This window comes from Anopheles arabiensis, chromosome 3 (assembly GCF_016920715.1).
Source record: "Anopheles arabiensis isolate DONGOLA chromosome 3, AaraD3, whole genome shotgun sequence".
Taxonomy (NCBI): domain Eukaryota; kingdom Metazoa; phylum Arthropoda; class Insecta; order Diptera; family Culicidae; genus Anopheles; species Anopheles arabiensis.
In genome coordinates, this window is record NC_053518.1 from 37,834,521 (window position 1) to 37,854,321 (window position 19,801).

General features: G+C 41.6%; 2 protein-coding genes across 7 annotated transcripts in view; one reads left to right on the forward strand and one right to left on the reverse strand.

The window, feature by feature from the left end:
- The window catches only part of LOC120902482 (neural cell adhesion molecule 1), a 192,997-nt gene that overhangs the window by 130,589 nt on the left and 42,607 nt on the right, over positions 1–19,801 (forward strand). For all 6 annotated transcript variants that reach the window (XM_040311264.1, XM_040311260.1, XM_040311262.1 and 3 more), the window contains exon 7: positions 14,517–14,630. In XM_040311264.1, coding sequence (XP_040167198.1) covers positions 14,517–14,630 — 114 coding nt within the window. The remainder of the gene's footprint in view (positions 1–14,516; positions 14,631–19,801) is intronic.
- Positions 6,132–9,597, reverse strand: LOC120902483 (thymic stromal cotransporter protein-like). The gene is made up of 8 exons (XM_040311266.1): positions 9,132–9,597; positions 8,831–9,038; positions 8,640–8,753; positions 8,159–8,407; positions 7,616–8,088; positions 7,308–7,434; positions 6,925–7,081; positions 6,132–6,774 (listed from the first exon to the last, which is right to left on the reverse strand). The coding sequence occupies exons 1-8, from the start codon at positions 9,288–9,290 to the stop codon at positions 6,669–6,671; spliced, it is 1,593 nt and encodes a 530-aa protein (XP_040167200.1). The 5' UTR covers positions 9,291–9,597; the 3' UTR covers positions 6,132–6,668.

Here is a 19,801-nt window from a genome sequence, read left to right on the forward strand (position 1 = left end):
CCTCATGCCAGCAGCTTCGTTCCAACCCGGTGTGTTGAATTACACAGTTTCTGGAACTCTCAGGCTGCAGTAGAAGAGGAAACTTTTTCGTTGTCTCGAGCAATGCGATGACCATTTTTTCTTTTCATTTTTTTGTGTATTTGATTCCCGAACAACGAATTACCGGCACGTCCACTGTTCGTGTTTGGCACCGTGCTGGATGCTAATTTATACAGTTTTCCATCACGTTTGATGAAGAGGGTCTCGAGGATCGATAAACGCGTCAACGTCCGCTGCCAGCGGGAGTAACCTTGCAGCACTACAGCAAACTGTCAAATTAAGCCGAACCAACAAATCGCACTCCTTTCCGGTTTGGTCTTTGTTCAGGTTTTTACAACGAAAAATTATTCCGAAACATGATAATGCGACATTAAGGTGGAGGGAGGAGAACAAATGATAATCCAAAAGAAGCGTATCGCATGTTCTGATCGTAGCCCTTAAATCCGTTCAAATGAGCAAACATGTTATCAAACTTTAATTTTTATTACTGTTTTTTACTTTTTTACCTCAATGAAAGTAAATTCTAATTGAATTTAAATGTCACTACATCAATAATTCAATTAAATATTACATAGACAACATTATTTATTCATCAGAATTGATACAAGTTGAATTTCAACTACAAAAAGCGCTTGAAAAACAACTCTTATTCCAGCGAAAAGATCACACAGAAGTAAATTTCTGTCTATAGCTTGAAAATGAAAAACTAACATCATTTGAAAACTCAACTCAACACCTCACCTACCACGGATTCGAGCAATCCCCTTACCGTTTTTCTTTATCACGCGCCGAATGTGTCACCTAGCAATTTTCTTCAGCGTTGAGTTGTTCGCTCTGTTGTAACAATCGGATTTTCACGCTTCGGCAAATATTGATTTGTCATCCCACTGCTAGCGGTGAGTTTTCGTTGCCTCGCATTTACAAATTGTACACTGGCGGTGTCCACCATTTCCCAAGACAGTGCCAACATTTGCATAAGTAAATATTTATACTCGAGCGCTAACAGTGGTAAGGAAATTCGAGAATTTAATTCATTTGATTTTTGTGGAATTGAATTTCGCTCCTCCCGTTTTGGCAAACGTCGACAGTGCTGCTTTAGCTGTCAGCTAGCAACGATGTATTTGAAACAACGAAATTAATGAACTCATCATTAGTGCGTTTGTTGAGCTTGGGGCCAGCGAGGGCGGGTTTCCTGAAAGCGTTGTACAAAACCGTTGTGGATGGAAAGGAATAAGAGAATTGTGTCCTTTTGAAAGGTGTGTGTGCGTCCTTGGAAGCACCATTTATCAGCAACAGATATTGCTCTCAAGAAAACAAGGAACCTGATGACGATGATTAGCATATCGCTGTCGACGCACTTTGTTCGCCACTGAGTCCATCACACCTGCTCACGTTCTCGAAGGTACATTAGTGCTTGGTGTGGCACAGCTTAGGAAGCCGATTCGATGGCACCGCTCTTCACAATCGGTCCCCAAACAATGGTTCAACCACATCGGGTATCAATCAACAGCGTATGAAAAATTCATAACTCTCTCGCTCTCCCTCAAAGCTGCTTCAGGGTTAAGATGTTTGTCCCCGATACCGGAAGTGCGAATGCTTTTAGCAAATCTTAGCACATCTAACATAATCGTTGAGCCGCTGCTAGGAATGGTGCTTTCGATTTAGATCCACAAACACAAGAACATTGTTATTGGGTGCATTTTTAGGAGAAATTCGTATGCAATCTGCTTTACTAATGAAATGCCTTAAAGAACTGCTTAACACGCCAACGTGTCGTTGCATAAGGATGCTTTCTTATTCTAGGAACTAAAATTTGCATAAAATTGCAGTAACTTATTAGTATATTGGGTGTTCTAATGCGTTGTGTTTAGTGATTCACTCAAGAGATTTTTCTGACTTGAAATATGATTTACTCTTTATTGAGCAGTTTAGATGTTAATGAAATATTGAAGTAATGTGTAAATGATCAATGATGTCAAAATATGATAGCTTTTACAGAAATCATGATAATATCTCTAGCTTCAGCAAATATGCACAAAAGCATCTGGGTAGTTTATAAGGGTAGGATACATAAATAAAAGATAAGCGGACCAAATTAAATAATAAAAATTTACGTGAAAGATGCAGATTGCTCTTCGAACATAACAATTTCAAAGGACCCAAAGTGAATTTCAATGTAAAATAGATTATTTCGTGCTACTGTTTTATTTGTTTAATTTATATTGTGTCCCTGAAAATAATTCAATAGCTTAAATGTACCATTAGTGTTGCAATTTGTAGTGGTATAGATGTATCTTTCTGGATTTAAAGTATCAGGAGTTTAGGGGGCGTTTTTCAGTATTGTATGACTTTAGACCTTCAGATACATCGAAAGATAAGGCCGGTCTGGTGGTACAGTCGTCAACTCGTTCGACGTAACAACATGCCCTGCCCGTCATGGGTCCAAGTCCCGAATAGACCGTGCTCCCATACGTAGGACTGACTATCCTGCTATGGTAACAATAAGTCACTGGAAAGCCAAGCTCACTTCATTAGTGGGTACAGGCAGGCCTTGACCGACAGCGGTTGTTGTGCCAAAGAAGAATAAGAAAGTATCAGGAAGGTAAATTTATGAATATTTTAACACATAGGAATCCAAACAAATGTATAAATTTGATTGACCTGTCGTCAACCCACACCCGGAAGAGCTGACGACAGCAGAGCTGTGTGCTTGATTCAACGTTGATTTTTCACTCAGCCAGATGTGAGAAGTTTGACCAATATTTAGTAATTGCTTACAGAAAACTAATTTCTGTTGCTTTTTCTAGTGAAAACATTACGACATGTCAAAAATAGCCTGGAAAAAATCTAAAATGTCCTGTTTTTACTGAATAAGGTTTTACTAAATCCTAAGGATTTTGGAAAAATGTCGACGCATTTATCAAATTAATGGATTTTTCGGTCAATAAGTAACCGAATGATCAAATTTAACTTTTAAACCCTTTTTTAACAGACCAGAGAACAATTGACACTTACAAAACAAAAATATTATTTGTAAATTATCTTATGGAACGCATTTCAGTGCAATATCAACACCATTGGTACTCCCACCACTATAGGTACGTTACCCTAATAAATACTTTTGAAAGCCACTTTCATCTTCAGTTAATCAACGAAAGTGCTGTAAAGCTTTCTATTCATCCGATCTGTACTTTCGCATCAAGCACTTCGTCCACTCCGTATTATTGCCCTGGTACATATAGATATACATTCAGTATAATATGCAGTTAACTTTTTTTCTAACGTGATTAAAAAAGCTAAATTCAATTTCTTCATGACTCGTAGTTTATTCTTAGAATTAAAATATTAAAATTAACACAATACTGAGACAATCCAATCATGGTAGAATGGATTTAATAATAAAATGGTACAAAACGCATCTAAAAGTAAACAAGGTCATTAAAGCATTACGTTTTGATTGCTACCCATTCTTTAACATTCTCTTGGATGTTTTTTTATTGATGGTTCATTAAAATAATGCATTAAAAGGAAACATGATGTTGTTACCCACTATAAACTATACTTATAAATAAAGTATCACATCAGCTTGATTCCCAGATGCTGTTTATTTCAGTCAACCAACCAAAAAAGTATAATTTCAACAAAAATTATAATTAGCTCTCTCATTCTCTCTCTGGTACAAATATATTACCGTCTACCCTTCCTATTTAACTATTAAATTTCATCCATCCTGCGATCTATTATGCATAACTTTCGCGCTAAAACAATGCACTTAGCGGAAGACGAATGAATAAACATCAATTAAGTCAACATCTTCGCGCTTTGCCGAGCCAAGCAACAACAACAAAAAAGTAAAAGGATCATCAAGCGAGCCAGTGTGTATGAGCCATGGCGTGAAAAACTATTTTCTACTCTGCTTCTAAGTACTTGTGTGCCCTCTTCAACTAGAAACACACCGGATACATCCTCGGGTCACTTCACTTCGCTTGATGTGGCGCGCTCCTGCTTTAGCTGAGGGGGGAGGTATAACAAAAAAAAAACACCGAGCGGGTGCGATTCGGAATATGGTATCATTTTTCTTAATTAAGTCGCTTCCGCTTCCGTTCCAAAGCTAATTAGTTCCGTTTTCTTCGACACCTAGTTTTGCGTTTGTGTGTTTTTCTTTTTTCTTCATCCGGCCTTCTCTTTCTTGTCGGTGCATAAACAGCCACCTTGCACGGGTCAGGATACTGCTTCTTTCCATGCGTACTGGGCTGTCAAAACAACGGTGCAAAGCTGAGAGCAACCCTAAGCAATGGCGATGAATGGTAAAGAATCTAACCCGCATTTCAACCATTAATTTCTTGTTCATGACTTAATTCCGGTTGACTAAATGGATTCAAACTACTAATCACCGTCGAAATGAGAAGGTTGTCGTTAGGTTTTTATTTATTTCATTTTTTTAATCATTGTTTTAAGGTACACAATTCGCCCACCTTCTTTTGTGTGAGTTGGGGCTAATGATAGTATTTATTTTTAATTTCAGTAATCATTCAATTTGGATTCGACAGTTTGAACACGGTTTTCATTTGAAAGTGCTGTTTATCTAACACCTTTACAATTTATTTAAATAAAAAAAACTCTTCTTAGCTGACACAACATTATAAACGAAAGGAAACCCCAAAAGCTACCACCAACTTTATTCCCGCCCCTTAATGATCATTAACATCATAAACTCGAGCAAACGGTCAATGACATGACGGTACTGCATGTCAGGTAGTTCTAACTTTACTGTCACCAGTAGCAACCGCTCGGCCAGCAGCATACTTCTCCCACTTAATGGTTAATCATAAGCAAAACCAGAAATAGAACGCGCCTCGTCTGCTGCAGCAAAACAAACGGTTCCCAAACAGACCCAAAACTTTATTCCACTTGCAGCGCAGCACAAAACAAAAGCTCGTCAAGTTTTGCCGAACGATCTTATATCGTAATTTTTTATTAGCTCCCGTCATAGCACCCATAAAAACCTCTTCACAGTGTACTGCAGAATGGTACTAACGGCAGGCGGACGACTCACTCATACAGACAGAAGGACAAAAAAACGACTCAAGAATACATCTGTCTCCGGGCCCGAAACTTACGTGCTCATGAAGAAAGCATAAAGAGACCGCTTGTCCACACGCTCTGTGAGCGCTTGCTGTTTCGTGAAAACTTAAAAACGCTCCACAATTCACACAGTCGTGGCTGAACAAGCGCTATATCAGCGTGTCTTCTAAGAGAAAGAAAAAAAGGTTTCTCTAAAAGCATTCCTACTGCCGGCTACGGTTAAGTGTTCCCTTACCCAGCTGGTTTTCAGCGATGTAATTATTTCTATGACTGCTTGGCCTCCAATTAAACCTTCCACCACCGAGAGGACGACCACTGAATATCGTTGACGGTTGTCGTAAGTTTTTCCCGCCCTCGAAAAAAGCTTCGTGCGTGTGCTCATTGCAACGAGAGTGGAACGCTTTTATCTACGCTTCCCGCACGTCTACCACTGGTTAACTTTTGAGCACCGTCCTTCGCGGCGGTGCTTTAAGAAGATCATAATTTTCATGCTCTGCTCAAGCGTCAAGTCTTCCTGGTAAGCTTTTACGAATACCGACACCGTGTAGGTGAGCAAAAACTGGTGCCACGACCATTTGAAGTCAGCCCCGAACGATGACTGCAAGATAGACTTCCCCTTTAGGGGTGTTAATATGGGTGTAAAATTGAGTCGTCTCCGTCTGCCAACTACTGTGCCGCGTCGGTGAGATACTCGCTTGGCCCAAGAAAATACGATTGAATCTTTGCTCTAATGGTGCAGTAAAAGTTTTTAGTGCTTTTGGGAGTTATAATTTATATCAGACGCTGGCAATAAGACAGACACTAGGTTTAGGCAAACCGGACGAACACTTCGGTTCACGAATCCTACTGTCAAAATAACGGAGATGATAATGCTGAGCTACTGTATTTTATTGTGCCTACAAGTATTACATTTTATTTTTTACATTATACTGGTAACAGAAAAGACGATAATTTTACGCTAGTAGAAGATACAAAATTTCACACAAAAATGATTAAAAACCTTTGTTAAAAATGTATCTTATTTTTTTGTATTTTCCATCTCCTTGCGGCATCGTGGAACCACCACAAATGCAATAATGAATATCAAATTGCTTGTAATCAAACCGCGATTGTTTGGAGTTGATTCCAATGCCATTGAACCAATTATTGCAAAATGATGCTGTTTCTTCGAACGGTGGAAGTATAAATCATGCGATGCGAGATGGCGGTGGAAAAAAAACAAAACAACATAAAATCTTCAACTCCGCCCATCTATATCTATCATTTCGATACGCTATTTTTCCTGCAGCACATCGAGGTACATCGAGGGGAAAATAATAATTTCCTGTCCAATCAGTCGCATCCTTCCTGCACAAAGCCTGGCGTCTTATATTTCACTGCTCAGCTACCGTTCTGCGCGTTCCTCCCGCCCCCTAACGGAGATCCGATTAATGCAAACGAAATATCGCTGTCAATGCCATGACGGCTTCGAGGGTCGAGGCGCAAGGCGAGGATGCCAGCCAGCGTGTCAGCACGATGACGACGGTGGAATGCAGATAAAATCATCAAAGTGCAGTAATATCCACTGCAGGATTATCGATTCCCTGCTTGGTGGATGACTGCGCTCTGTTTTTATCATACTCCGATCGGCGGGACATCAGGAACAGTGCTCTGCAACGACAGGGTAAAGGTAAATTGAAACCATCATCAGCAGCAACATCAACCTCACCAACATCATCAACATCGACGCTCGCGTCCCTGCCTTTGCGCGAATATGGAGCTAAAAATCACCCGAACCGTTCGGGGCAGCTAAAAACTTACACATAAATTCCCAGCGAGACCAGCAGAAACGCTTCGCTGAGTAGGAACACACTGCCAATGAAGAACGATTGGCTCTTCAGATAAACCGTGCTGTAGATTGTTGGATAGATGGCAACCTGAGCAGAATCTACAATTCCCAGTATGGACAGCATTTTTCCTGCGTTGTTACAGCGTTGTGCATTTTGTGCGGTATGAAAAGAGAATGTAGAGAGAGAAAAAAAACTCGAAGCGTGAAATAAATGGAACCAATGTAATTGGAACACACGCAAAACCTCAGTCCCCCGCCTAGCGCCCATATCAATAAATCCAACCCGGGCGTCCGGTCCGGGTGGTACTGTCGGAACCAATTTTCCTTTCCCACTAGCTGACCCCTGATCACCTACCGATTTCGTCCTGTCCCACCAGCTTCGAGACGATGCTCCGGATGGCGATCATTTTGCTGCCCTCAAACACATCGATCGAGGTCGCCACGTAGTACAGATACGGTTTCACGGTCGACACGGCGATGGCCTGTAGATTACGGAAAAAGCAAACGCGCGCACATGCGGCACACATGGGGTGTGTACCGGCGGCACAATTAGCTAAATTATTCGCCCCATCGCCGCTCAAAACTTCCGGGGAACGGAAGGTTCACCCGGAAGTGCAAAGAGAGGAAGGTTAATTTTTCCGCACCCTATCTCGGTTTCATTACCATGATCGGTTTGCCGACGAGCGAGAAGCACACGGAAAACACACAAATCATTGCATCCGAAACGCCAAACCGTTTGCTCAGTACGCCCATCGCCAGCAGGGTGCCCAGCATAGTTGTCAGTAGGTCGTACGATATCCAGGTGCCGAGATTGGTGATCCAGCTGAACTGACTGTACGCCAGGATGGCGGCAGACTCCGCGTCACCGAGCGCACCGTAGTTGATGAAGTACGCCAGCAAGGTCAGGTACAGGATGTTCCGACAGTTGAAGTCTCGTTTTTTTAGGAACACTTTCACGCAGTCCACCACCAGCCCGATGTCGAAGAGCTGATGCAGGGTCGGTTTGGTCGATTTTGCATCCACCTCATTAGACACGTTCGGGGTCGAGGTGCGTTTGGTGTCTACCGGTTCTTTCAAGACGAACAACCCGTACAGTAGCCCGATACTATCAGTAACCATGCAAAGTGCACATAGCTCTGAAATAATGCATCAAAACAGTAGTTGAATAGCACTCATCATCTTTATGACAGGAATCATGTTACGTACTGATGAACCCAAGGTACTTAAACAGATGTCCGCTGAAGAAGTTGGCCACGATCGGTACGGTGGCATACACGACGGCAGTACAGGCAAACCGGAATGTACGATCTTTCTCATCCGTGCATACCGTCAGATAGCTGTAGATACCTGTTACTACCAACGGAACTCCACCGCTGAATGCGTTTATCAGGTTCGGTACTATGCCCGCCACTTCCAGCGGTATTTCACGCATAAAAACGGCACTCAGGATGTATACTGAATAAACAATGAGAAGTGAAAAGAAGATGAAAGATTCAATATTTGCACAGTTTTAAGCTCCACTAATCACGTGTCATGGTGTGAAAAAAAAAACAAAATTAATGGAGATGATGGTATGAGAATGATTGTCATGTTTTCAACAGCACTGCGAAAAGGCCATGACTTCATCAGGGGTTCATTAAAGGTTTAAATGCCCACGAAGCGTAACCATACGTCGCACCATACTCACCCCCGAATGCCACAATATCTGCCGCGATCGGCACGAGTATGCATGGTTTCCTCAGCCCCACACGATCGCTCCAACTGCCGGCAAACAGCAGCACTACCGCCTGCACGATCCCCACTACACACAAAGCAAACCAGCATCAATGCATCAATCAACATCGAACACCTTTTTTCATGCCGCTCCGCCTAACTTACCGATAATGCTGCGGTACGAGTTCAAGAAGACCACCGCATTGGTAGACTGTTGCTGCGCGTCGCAAACCAAGTTGCGAAACTCGGTAAAATTGTCCACCCCGACCAGCGTGCGGTTTGTGTCGTCTGGCTCGGAGCAAATGTCATCATCTTCCAGCTCAACAAAATACGCACAAACCCGCAGATCTGCACCGAGCTTTGTGACGCAGGCCTGCGAGAACAGAAAGAGAGCAGAAGCAACAACAAACCATGCAGTCATCTAACTCGCGTGAACCACTGTGTTTCCACTGTGTTGACCTCCTACCTTTTCGTACTCAAACACCTTAAACGCTGTACCGCAAACGACACCGAAGATGTAGAAAATGATCACCGGTTCGATGGTGATGAAGCGTTTCACTTTGCTCCAGATTCCCTCGGCGGACGATGATGATGACGATGTTACGCTTACGCCATTGCTTTCCATTTCACTGCAGCGCGGTGCAAAACACTGCCACCGTTGCTTTGTTGCCCTGCCCGTGCACTAATGTCACAAACAAAACCACCACCCCGAAAAATCTTCACTGACAGCAACAAACCGCTGAGATCAAGCGTGTCTTGCTCCACGCTTGATTTAGCAAACAAGTTTCGCGAGACAATGTTTCGCGTGGAGCAGCTTTTCTCCCCAAGAGTCTCTTCACACTGAACCGTTTGCATCGAAAACAAGTGGCTTTCGGTTCGGTTGGCACTGAAGCTTCCCCAACAACCTATACCACGTTTGCCGTAGCCACGAATTGCTGTTTGTGCGTAGAAAAAAGAGCGTCATCTTCAGAGCACGAAATGACAAATATGTATGTGAGCGAACGTGAGGTTGAACTCCCCCTCTGAAACCGGTAACACAGCTCAGCTGTTTCACGATTCCAGCAGCATCCAATCTATCCTATGTATGTCTGTGTTGGTGATGCTGCGCATGAATTTTTCGATCAGCAAACATACAAACAGGTTTTGTGAGGTTAATTTCCGATCATGCCGGCCAACCACATCGCTAATGCCGTAAGCTTAAGCCAAACCGGAATCCGAAGCAGGGCGGAATTCGTGATCTTGGCTGTTGGAGGTGCATAATTAATACCGATATCAACAAATCGTATATACCGGCAAGTTGACCTTGCAGATATATTAAAAATAACTAAGTTTTTTTCTCTTCAACTTAATGGAAGTAGAAAATGAGAAACTACATTTATTTATTCATTTTAGGGAAAGTATCAATTCTTTAATAACTATTTGAATAAAATAAAATTGTACTAATTCAATGTGTACATCTCATTTTACCCATTTTTATACTTATTTTCCTGTGGGAAGAATGCCAGCATGTTACAGTATTATTATAACTGTTTTGTTCAACAACAATGTACAACGTTCGAAAAAAATCCACATCCATTTTATGATCTAAACATGGTTCAATTTCCATTTGGACTGTTCTGCTACAAAAATCGCTGACTACGTGCCAACAATAAGTAAAATGAATTTGTATTAGTTGAAAAGATGATAGAGCTAGAAATAGGAAATTTGAATCTATTTTTTTTAAATTCAATTATTATTTATTGATACTGTTCCTTCGTTCGTAGGCAATATATATATTTTAAATTAGACCCAAACGATACTGGAATTCAAATGAAAATTCAAAAGGTTCTATGGTCTAGGCCAAAATCAACGACATGTACGGAACTGCTCTTAAAAGTTTTACAATAATACACATAAATTAAAAAGCGAAACCTTGCAGCCAATGCCAATCCTTCTAAAACGTTTAATTAAATAATACATCAGGCCTCACTTTCATCGTGTCTAAATATATCAACATGTTCACTGTCAGTACGGTAGTTTTAATTGCTGCATGTGAGATGGGTAGACACAACAAGTTCCTTGAGCTTCAGATTTCCTATACTTATAGCGTACACACGACTCTTACTAAAATACATTTTCAATCAGCTTTTGCTTTTCAATCAGGTTCTTCTCAGCACTTTTGGAAAAACAGAACAATTTCTTGTCCCATCTTCATGCAACACAGCCGACCGCCTCCTCGGAGTCTAGACAGCATATCAGTATGGCAAAACATCTAACTTTCATCGTATTCAATCGATGCAATTTTGTTGGTCGGTATGCAAAATTCAAACTCCGAGAAAGGCTCACATATCAGCCGTACGTTAGAGACCAACATTGAGCTTCCCATAAAGCGTACCGATCACCGCAGCACCAGCAGCAGCAGTAGCAGCAACAACAAGAACGGCTACAAAAAAACGGAACGTACCGTAACGACGGCAAAGCCTTCCCGTACGATCTACTGTCGGTTCATGTTGTGACGTGGAAATAAATTTTTAAAGTAAACAGCATCCTTCGTGCTCGTCGTTCGACGAAACACTAGAAATTGCAGGGCCACGCTATGGAAAGAGTACCGCCAATGTTCAGCACACTTCGCTTTCGGGATCGATACGGCACAAAAGGTGCTGGGAGTCAGAGGCATGCAAAACACTGCAAATACTGCGACGTGATGGAATTTGGTTCACTGTGCGGGATAGATGGAATGTACTGGAATGTGTGTCTTTTTTTATTTTGTTATTCCCTGAAACCAATATAATCCTTTTCCCAAGGTTGGTCGGTTGGATTAGTGACCTCGTTGTGGTTTCGGTTAGCATCGATCTTTGATGGGCGACCACGTATTAGTCGGCCAGGTTGGTATGCTATCAATAAAGCTTATTTTGCCCCAGCTTTGGGAATTTCCACACTGTGGTTAAAGCCGCATTCCTGCTGAAATTGTGTGCAAATTTATTGCTCCACTATGCTGACGGACATGAACAATAGATAATAATCTATTCATTGTGTTGCATTGCTGCTGTTCTGTGTTGCTCTCTTGTCTTTACTCTCTGGATGCTCTGATTTCCTGAAAACGTAGACCAAACATTGCTCTTAATTTTAGTAAGAATTGCATTAAGTTCAAATTGTGAGAACAAAATTTAAACCGGTTTGAACCGCTTTTGAGAAAAGATGGTAAATACCTGTTCGTTCTTCAAATCCTCTTTTTTATTTGCAAATACTTATTCCCAGACTAACTGAGGGAATATATTACTGCTATGTATCGCCCAGACATGCCTGCTATCTTGGCACCAGATGACACCTACCACCCTTCAGCTTCCATGTTTCCTAATGTCCCTACCATCATTCGGGCAATGGCAATAAAAGCTGTACCGGGACACTAGTGCATCAGCAAGAATTCCAGAAGGCAGATGCAGATACCCAATATCCATCGATATTTGACTTCGAGTACAACGGTGAAGCAAACACACCGATCCCAGCCAATAAACTTGTTCACTCGTTGTACACACAAATAGCGCGATTCACTTTCTCTCCTTCTCCCCTTTTCCCCGTCCCGTGTACACATCAGCAGGAGAAATGCAAATCCGGCCACCCACGACTAGCTTTATTTCCTTGAAGCGCCACAGGAACTATCCGGTGTACTGATCGTTGTAGGAATGGAAATCAAAATGTGCTTTGTGCCATCGAACAGTTTGCTGTCTCCTTCCTGGAGTAAACACACCATCGCACATATGACCGCATCATGGTCATGGAATAAATTTTGAGTGGAATATATGTTGAATGGATATATATGTTGAATGGAAGATATGTGTCAGATAATCCAAAGGAAATAAATAAGAGACTAAATTTTTCGAAATCTTTTGACTAATATTTTAAAATACAAAAATGCAAGCTTTTTAAATACATATCTTAAATATTTATTCCGTAGTTTTTCCCCCGTAAAAAGTGTGTATATACCCATAGTGACTAAACACTATGCAAACTACTCGCACGTGTTCGATTGAATCGTACACAGCGATTTACAGGACATATGATAATGAATGGTCAAACAAGCTGCTCGACAAGTAGCCTTCGTTTTGTTTATTGATTTAAAATTCTACCACTCGTTAGCCGAAGCAATTGTACCGCGCTCTCGGAGACGGGGATTCGACTTTTTATGCTGCCCTGTCGGTGACACTTTCAATGAGCTCCAATCGGAGTAAGCTTTTTCAATTCAAAGAAGATGGACAAACTAGTGCACAATGATACCGAGTCCCAGCGTTAAAGAATGGCTCTCCTGTCTCCTGTCGTCGCCTTTCAATATACTACACAGTGTGTATTTAACGTGTGTTGATACAGTGGCTTATCTCGTTTTAGATTGCCTCTACGGAAGGCGATGCAATTGTGCTCCTTCCCCAAAACGAATCTGTTGATAATCCGGCTTTGATGCAAGCTATGCTCGGCAAATACGGCAGACGGACAGAAAACCCAAAGCAAGTTTGAATGGAACTGTTTAAACAGAAGTTATCAAATCAATTTATGTGGCCAAATTGAGAAATCGAATCTGATGCCGGTCATATGCGCAAATACTTCCTGTCGGTCCAAGGGTAGATGCTGGACTTTTCTGCTACTCTCGTTGGTAGTCGGATTTGATGTATGTGTTTGGAAGGGAACGAGAAGGTAAGCAATTATTTGTCAACTGCCATTTTGCTTGCTAGTTGCAATAATACGCTGTTGAAGTGTCGGATACACTACGGGATGTCCGTTCGAAGGTCCTCGAATGCAGTGGAGATACTGAGAAAGTCATGAACATAAAGCATCGAACCTTACCAAACCTTCTTACGCGTACGTATTTCTCTCTCATTCAATAGTTCAATCCCTGACTATCGTTCCTAAGCTTCTGTGGGCTGCCTGCTCCTTTCAGCAAAATAGTGCTTTGAATCTGTGTTGGTCTCTTAACCAGGCAGGAATCACCTGACGGCGCGGGAAAAACTTTTCCCATTAATTCGGCTTTCGGAGATTCAATTACACGCCCTCGCGGCTCCTGTTTTACACCTCTGCATTCGGTGCTAAATCAGTGTAAGAGGAACCTTCAGTAGGGCAGTGGTGATAGGGTTTGCAGCTCAGAAGCTGAGCTAGATGAGCAAAAAACAAAGTTTTATCGTAGACCTTTACTAGCAAGCTTGCAATGACATGCAGCCTCGACAGGTACCAACTACGGATGGAAGGATGATTCATTACTAAAACGTAGAAAATTTATCTAGCAATAGCCAAGAGACTCTTTTATTTGCTCAGTCTATTGCGCGTTTTATAAACGATGTTGTTAACATGCCTGTCGTTAGTTTGGATGTCTATTAAAAAAGGGTAGTTTATAAAAATAATTGAAAAATACTTTAATACTGACTTGCGGAACATGTTTAGCATAAGCAATAAGGAAAAGTTTAATAGAGTAATACGGAAATCATTAAGATTAAAATCAGAGTAACGTGGTTTAGAAAAAATGTAAACCCCTTTTAAAAGAGCAATTTTTTTTCCGTTTCTCGAGCAAATATTCTGTAAAATGTGTATGTTAATGAACAAAATTCTCGTTTTACATTCTCCAAAATATCGCTGTTAAGAAAATAAAAAGGACTAAAACCAACCCTTTTATTAACATACAATTTTAAGCAGAATGACCAATTTGAATGATTTTTTCTGCATTTATATGCACCTTTATACTATTGTGTTCTTTTACATCAATCCATGTGCTTTAGTTAAACCGTATTAAATAATATAACCCCATTTCCTTTCCCAGTCCGTAAATTATAAGAGCATAAGGGTGCAATAATAATATATCGATTATTTTATTTTATTTTCATATTTCCAGTTCTTCCCGAGCATCCCGTGGTCCTCAGTCAATGGGGACAACAGTTAAACAGCTCGAAGCTTGGACCGAAAGAGGAAGGTGATGACATTGTCTTAACATGTCGTGTTGTAGGAGGTAAGATATATTTTCACTTTTTATTTATTTAGCTAGACTGGCCTTAAGGCCCGTAGTAGCTAGGTATTCCTAATGTTAATCTCAAAAGTTAGTAGTTTGAAAACTTTTGATTTATATTTCTTGTACAATTATCTTAAACCTAGCTTTAACTGCATAACTAAAGAATCATAACGTATGGAAAATATAGGATTAGTAATATATTGTTGTTAATGCAGTACTATCTATTACTGCATAGCCATCTCGAAATTTCCAATCAAACATCAAATTTTTGCATTGTCTTCCTAAAATTGTCAACTTTTGCATCTTGTACGACATATATTCGTGAAACGGCAGCAGCAATACCTATGCCCCTAGCCACTTCCAGTACTAGTTTCGATTCAATTTGAAGACACTACTTTCACATCTTCCCGGAGTCCATTTTCCTAATGCAATTATTGGCAGTTACTTTGCCAGCACGGGACGAACACACACCCGGATAGAAGAAGTTGCCTCCGAAACAACCGGTAGCTTCTCAAGAAGCAATTCCTAACCTCAATTAAACCGACCAAACTACCAGCCCGAAGCCGGTCGCCGGTGATCGTGGCAGGATTATTGCATCAAGTTCTTCATCAGAGTGCCGACTACGGTGGTGAATGAATCTCCAGTTCACCAAGGAAACTTCACAATAATTTCCAGCCGAACACTTGGTGCTGTCCGCCTAGCCGGTATCCTGCAGCGTCACGAAAGCGTACATTTTACACTGATAATGACAGAAGTTTAATTGATTCATTAGTATGCAAGACTTACACAGCCGGAAACGCAGAATTCAACCTCAGTCGTTCTTTAGCCCCGGAACCGGCACTATCTTGACATGCCCATTCCCCTCGGATCACAGTGGATTGTTGGAAAACCCGCACCAACGTGTACGCAGGGACCTACGAAACGTCAAGGCGCCTAACGTTCTCATCCCTGTTACCACGACGTACCGGTCTCACACAGTCAGGATCAAACAGAGATTCAGCTCTGCCGTCGGGGACCTGACAAGCGAGCCCGGTCGGGATTCGCAAGTCATTGCTATCGTTTTACATCGGACCCATCGATGGACCTAGATTGCAGCGCTGGGTAATCTACGTTGGGAAAAGACCGTAAAATTGAATCTTAAAATGGGTACGGTAAGGGTAAGGATTATCCTAGCCGAAAACCACCGAAGCCCATGTGAGATGCTTTTGTTATGCTCGATTCTGATTGTGGCCACAGTGGATGAGATAGTATTCATGTGAGCGTTCTTACGCATAATACTCAACACATGGTTACGGGAGAGTAGAAAATCAAGCATCTCAATTTGTTCAGATTAATGATTTCAAGGGCATGCTTTCCTCGTACGGTAATTTAATTTTACATTCTACGAAAGCATCAACTTTTTGACATGGAGAGATATGAATGTGCTTTTAATGTCATTTTACTTTACGGGCGTTCTGTTTCCTTTATCGACAGGACGATCAACCGGTTTTAAGTCAATTGAAAAATTAATTCAGAATGTGACTTTAAAATCTCTTGCCAAGACACATGTCATCATTTTTCCCCTGTCAGCAGAAATCAGATCTTAGACGCATCACTCGTACATCTGTTTCTGTCATATGTAATTGAACTGTTCGTTTGAGGACATAAATGTGTATTTTTACTTATACTAGAGGCTAAGAGCTCCTTGTTGGAGTCATTACTCCAGAGGTCAGATGGCTGTTTAATAAATAATAATAGGAACAATATATTTTTTAAATTTATACCTAACACGAACGATTTCGAAAATTGATATTTAATGATAAATAAAATAATTGTTTCCTTAACGTCAAGGATCAGATTACGGCTGAATAGATTTTCTGAAGGTGTTTTCAAACTTTACAAACAGTAGGATTGTCTTATTTATGAGAAAAAAGCAAGTATTTTCTTTCTTCTTTTACTTAAACCCCTTCCAACCGAATTCCTAATCCCGATCATTCTTAGTGTATATTCCACATCTTTTAACGGCTGCTCATCGGCACCACCAAATATGCAGCTCTAGTATGCAGTGCTCACGTAACAAATTCGCGGTAGAGCAAAAAAAATCACGCAGTATTTTAAAACCAAATCCCAAAGTCCCTAGAGGACTGACTTTTTAGCTTGCCTTTTGAAAAGTTTTCCTTTTCTAGCTGAGCGAGGGTTACTCCGTCCTGGGACGATGCATTTACTGGTATTTACGATTCTTAAATTTTCCTACAGGGAGTAGAAATACTGTACCCAGTACCTGTACCGCACGGTAAGCACTGAAAGTTTTCCATGTATGCAAACAGTTGATAACACTACTGTTAGTGGACTGGGTTCTGCTGAAGCTTTCATCCCACAAAGCGAACAATTTCAACCGAACCGTAAGCTTACGGGAAGGATTTTAAATAAGAGGATAAGTGCAGCAAACAAAACTTCTTCAAAGCAAAGTGTTCCAAACACACATACACAGTGTAGCATGACGTTTAAGCACGAGCACAGCTAAAGACATGCGAAGGTAAACCCAAAACGCACTACACATGCCCACACGTCTTTCGACAGCTAAGTAAGAAGAGGTAGGGAAAGAGAGAGCAGGCTGGTGAAAGGAACTATAGAATTTTGAGCAAAAGTTATGGTTTGGTTTATACACAACTTTTCGACGCCCTGCGTCCCCACAAACTCATACGCTGTCGCCGCTGCATGCGGATTGGTACGCATAGGAAGCGGGCCCCGGTGCACACCAAATGGATAGGTTTGCAACTCTTTTCGTCACCTTGCTGCCCGAACTAGTTCAGGTCTTGGCCGAGGTTTATCGGGCAAAGAGCTATTTCCGCTGCAGAAATGAAAGTTGCCTCCTGCTCCTGCCAGGATGTCTGGGCGGGTGGGTCTTCAACAGTTTAACTTATCCGTTCGGCGTGGCGCGTGGTGTGATTGAAAAATGTTTTATTATTAAAGTTACAGTTTTCGCCGACGGTTTCATAACCGGGGCTGCCGTCGGAAGGAAATGAAGTTATTTCAGTTTGTAAGCAGTTTCTCGATGCTCGATTTAAGCAAACGCGATTTGTAGAGAGCGTAAAAAATGCTTATACAGTCAAACGTCCTATATTTATTAAATGGATCAACAAACATGATAATAATTTGTTCAATTTTTGTTGTATTTTGTGGATATTTAGAAAGAGCATTAATCTTAAGAAAACCTGCTGTATAAAATTATATTCTCTTGGTTATGAATTATTCCCAGACGAGTGTAATCATATCACATGATAAAGATATCTAGCTGCACCACGAGACAAATGATGTTGAATTTAAGCTTCAGAGAAAATCATCCCCAAAAATCAAACAGCTTTATTCGTCCAATAGACACTCAAACGAAACCCCTGTAACTAACATATCTCACGTTTCTTTCGTTGGTTAAATAATACATCAAAGAAAGTATACAACTCTGGCCAGGGTTGATAAATAGTTTGACGTTTTTTTGGAGCAAAATTGCGTCCAAAATAAATCGCATAGGCTGATGAAGCTACGGCGCCTCCATCGGCCGACCGCACGTCATTTATCATTATTCTCAGCCTCTCCAGTGTAAGAAGCTTCACCACTTCTGTTTGACGTTTTGCAACAACAACCAAAAAAAAAGCATCATTTGGCAGTAAATATGATGAAGATATTGACGAGGCCCCAGTCGACTCACGAGTGCGGTCAACACGAATGCCACAAAGGCTCGTCTAGCGGGCAAACGGCGGAACCAGCCGCACCATTCCACTGACGTATGGTATTTATGAACCTAACCCTTAACCATTGTATCGATTAATCATTTTCCAGCCAGCGTCGATGGTTCAAGCCAAGCTTCTTGCTGTGGTTCCGAAACCAAACCATTTTCCCCGCAACGCAACGAAACTCAACGTTCATGAAATTCAACTTCACACGACCTTTCCTTAACCGCTCGCCACCAAAGCAACGCCTGAGCACGACTATCGAAACGGGTCGACATTCCTGCAGCATCCCAACATTCCGACCAAAATTGTTCACGATGGCCCCCAACGAAACCCGGCCCATATGTACGTACGTACCCGGCACGGTGGACTGGGGTTCGTTTGATGGTGTCCTGATTTGGAGATTTATTAAATCGGCACTACTCACCGATTTATCACCGTTCAATCAACATCATCGATTCGTTGATTTTGGGAAACCGACCAAACCGTTTGTTCATGGACGGCTCTGGTGCTAACGGAGCCATAGTGCTTGGACGGTGTCCTTCAGCAGGCAATAATACTAGCCTGGACGAATCCTTAAATACCGCAGCATGGTAGCCAACGTTCTGGTGGACATTAGCACACACGGAGCAGCTGACCGTTTCTTACCGTACCGGGCGGCTAAAGCTTCGTCACCGTACACCGGGTACGGGTAAATAATTTAATTAGCCTGCCAATCACAATTCCATCACTCATCAGACCCATCCAATATGCTCCGTTTTCAACTGATTCGCGTCAAACATCGGCACCTAATTCGCTGCTACTAGCACGTGCACATCGTTCCAGGTTCCGGATTTTGGAATTGAAATTAATGATCCTTGCTGTTCGGTGCATCAGATGCAAGTGGCGCTTCGTATGGCCGTGCTACCTGTGTCGTGCTACCGGTGCTCAGCTGAACACGAGGCGAGAAATGATGTGATTGGGCGTATTTTTGTGCAGCAGGTTTTCATTTGCATCAAAACGGTCGATTGATTCTAGCGGTGGTCTTTAGGCTTAATTAAAGTAGCTTTAAAATATCTTTCATCTTTAGGTGCCACAGCAGTACACACATAAGTATAGTGATGTCCAAATTATTGAAAAATCCAAAAAAATTGATCTACGCTTCAGATAAGATGTAGGATAACACATGGATACCTATAAAGTTACATTTAATAATCAACATGAACAGTCCACGTACTCTATTGCTATACTGATCTCTGTGGTCATTTAACCCTAGACTAACCCAGCAAAACATATCGTCGCATTCGAACGGTGGTGGAAATGGTATGAGTAACGTTGATTGCGGTGTCAATCGACAGGCCAGGATTTACACACAACGGCCGTAAATATTGGGCAAATTCCCCCAACGCATAGCCGGGAAGCCGGCACGTGTGGTTAACGAATGTAGTTCGAATCGGAAGTCCCACCCACCAGGGAGGGGTAGAC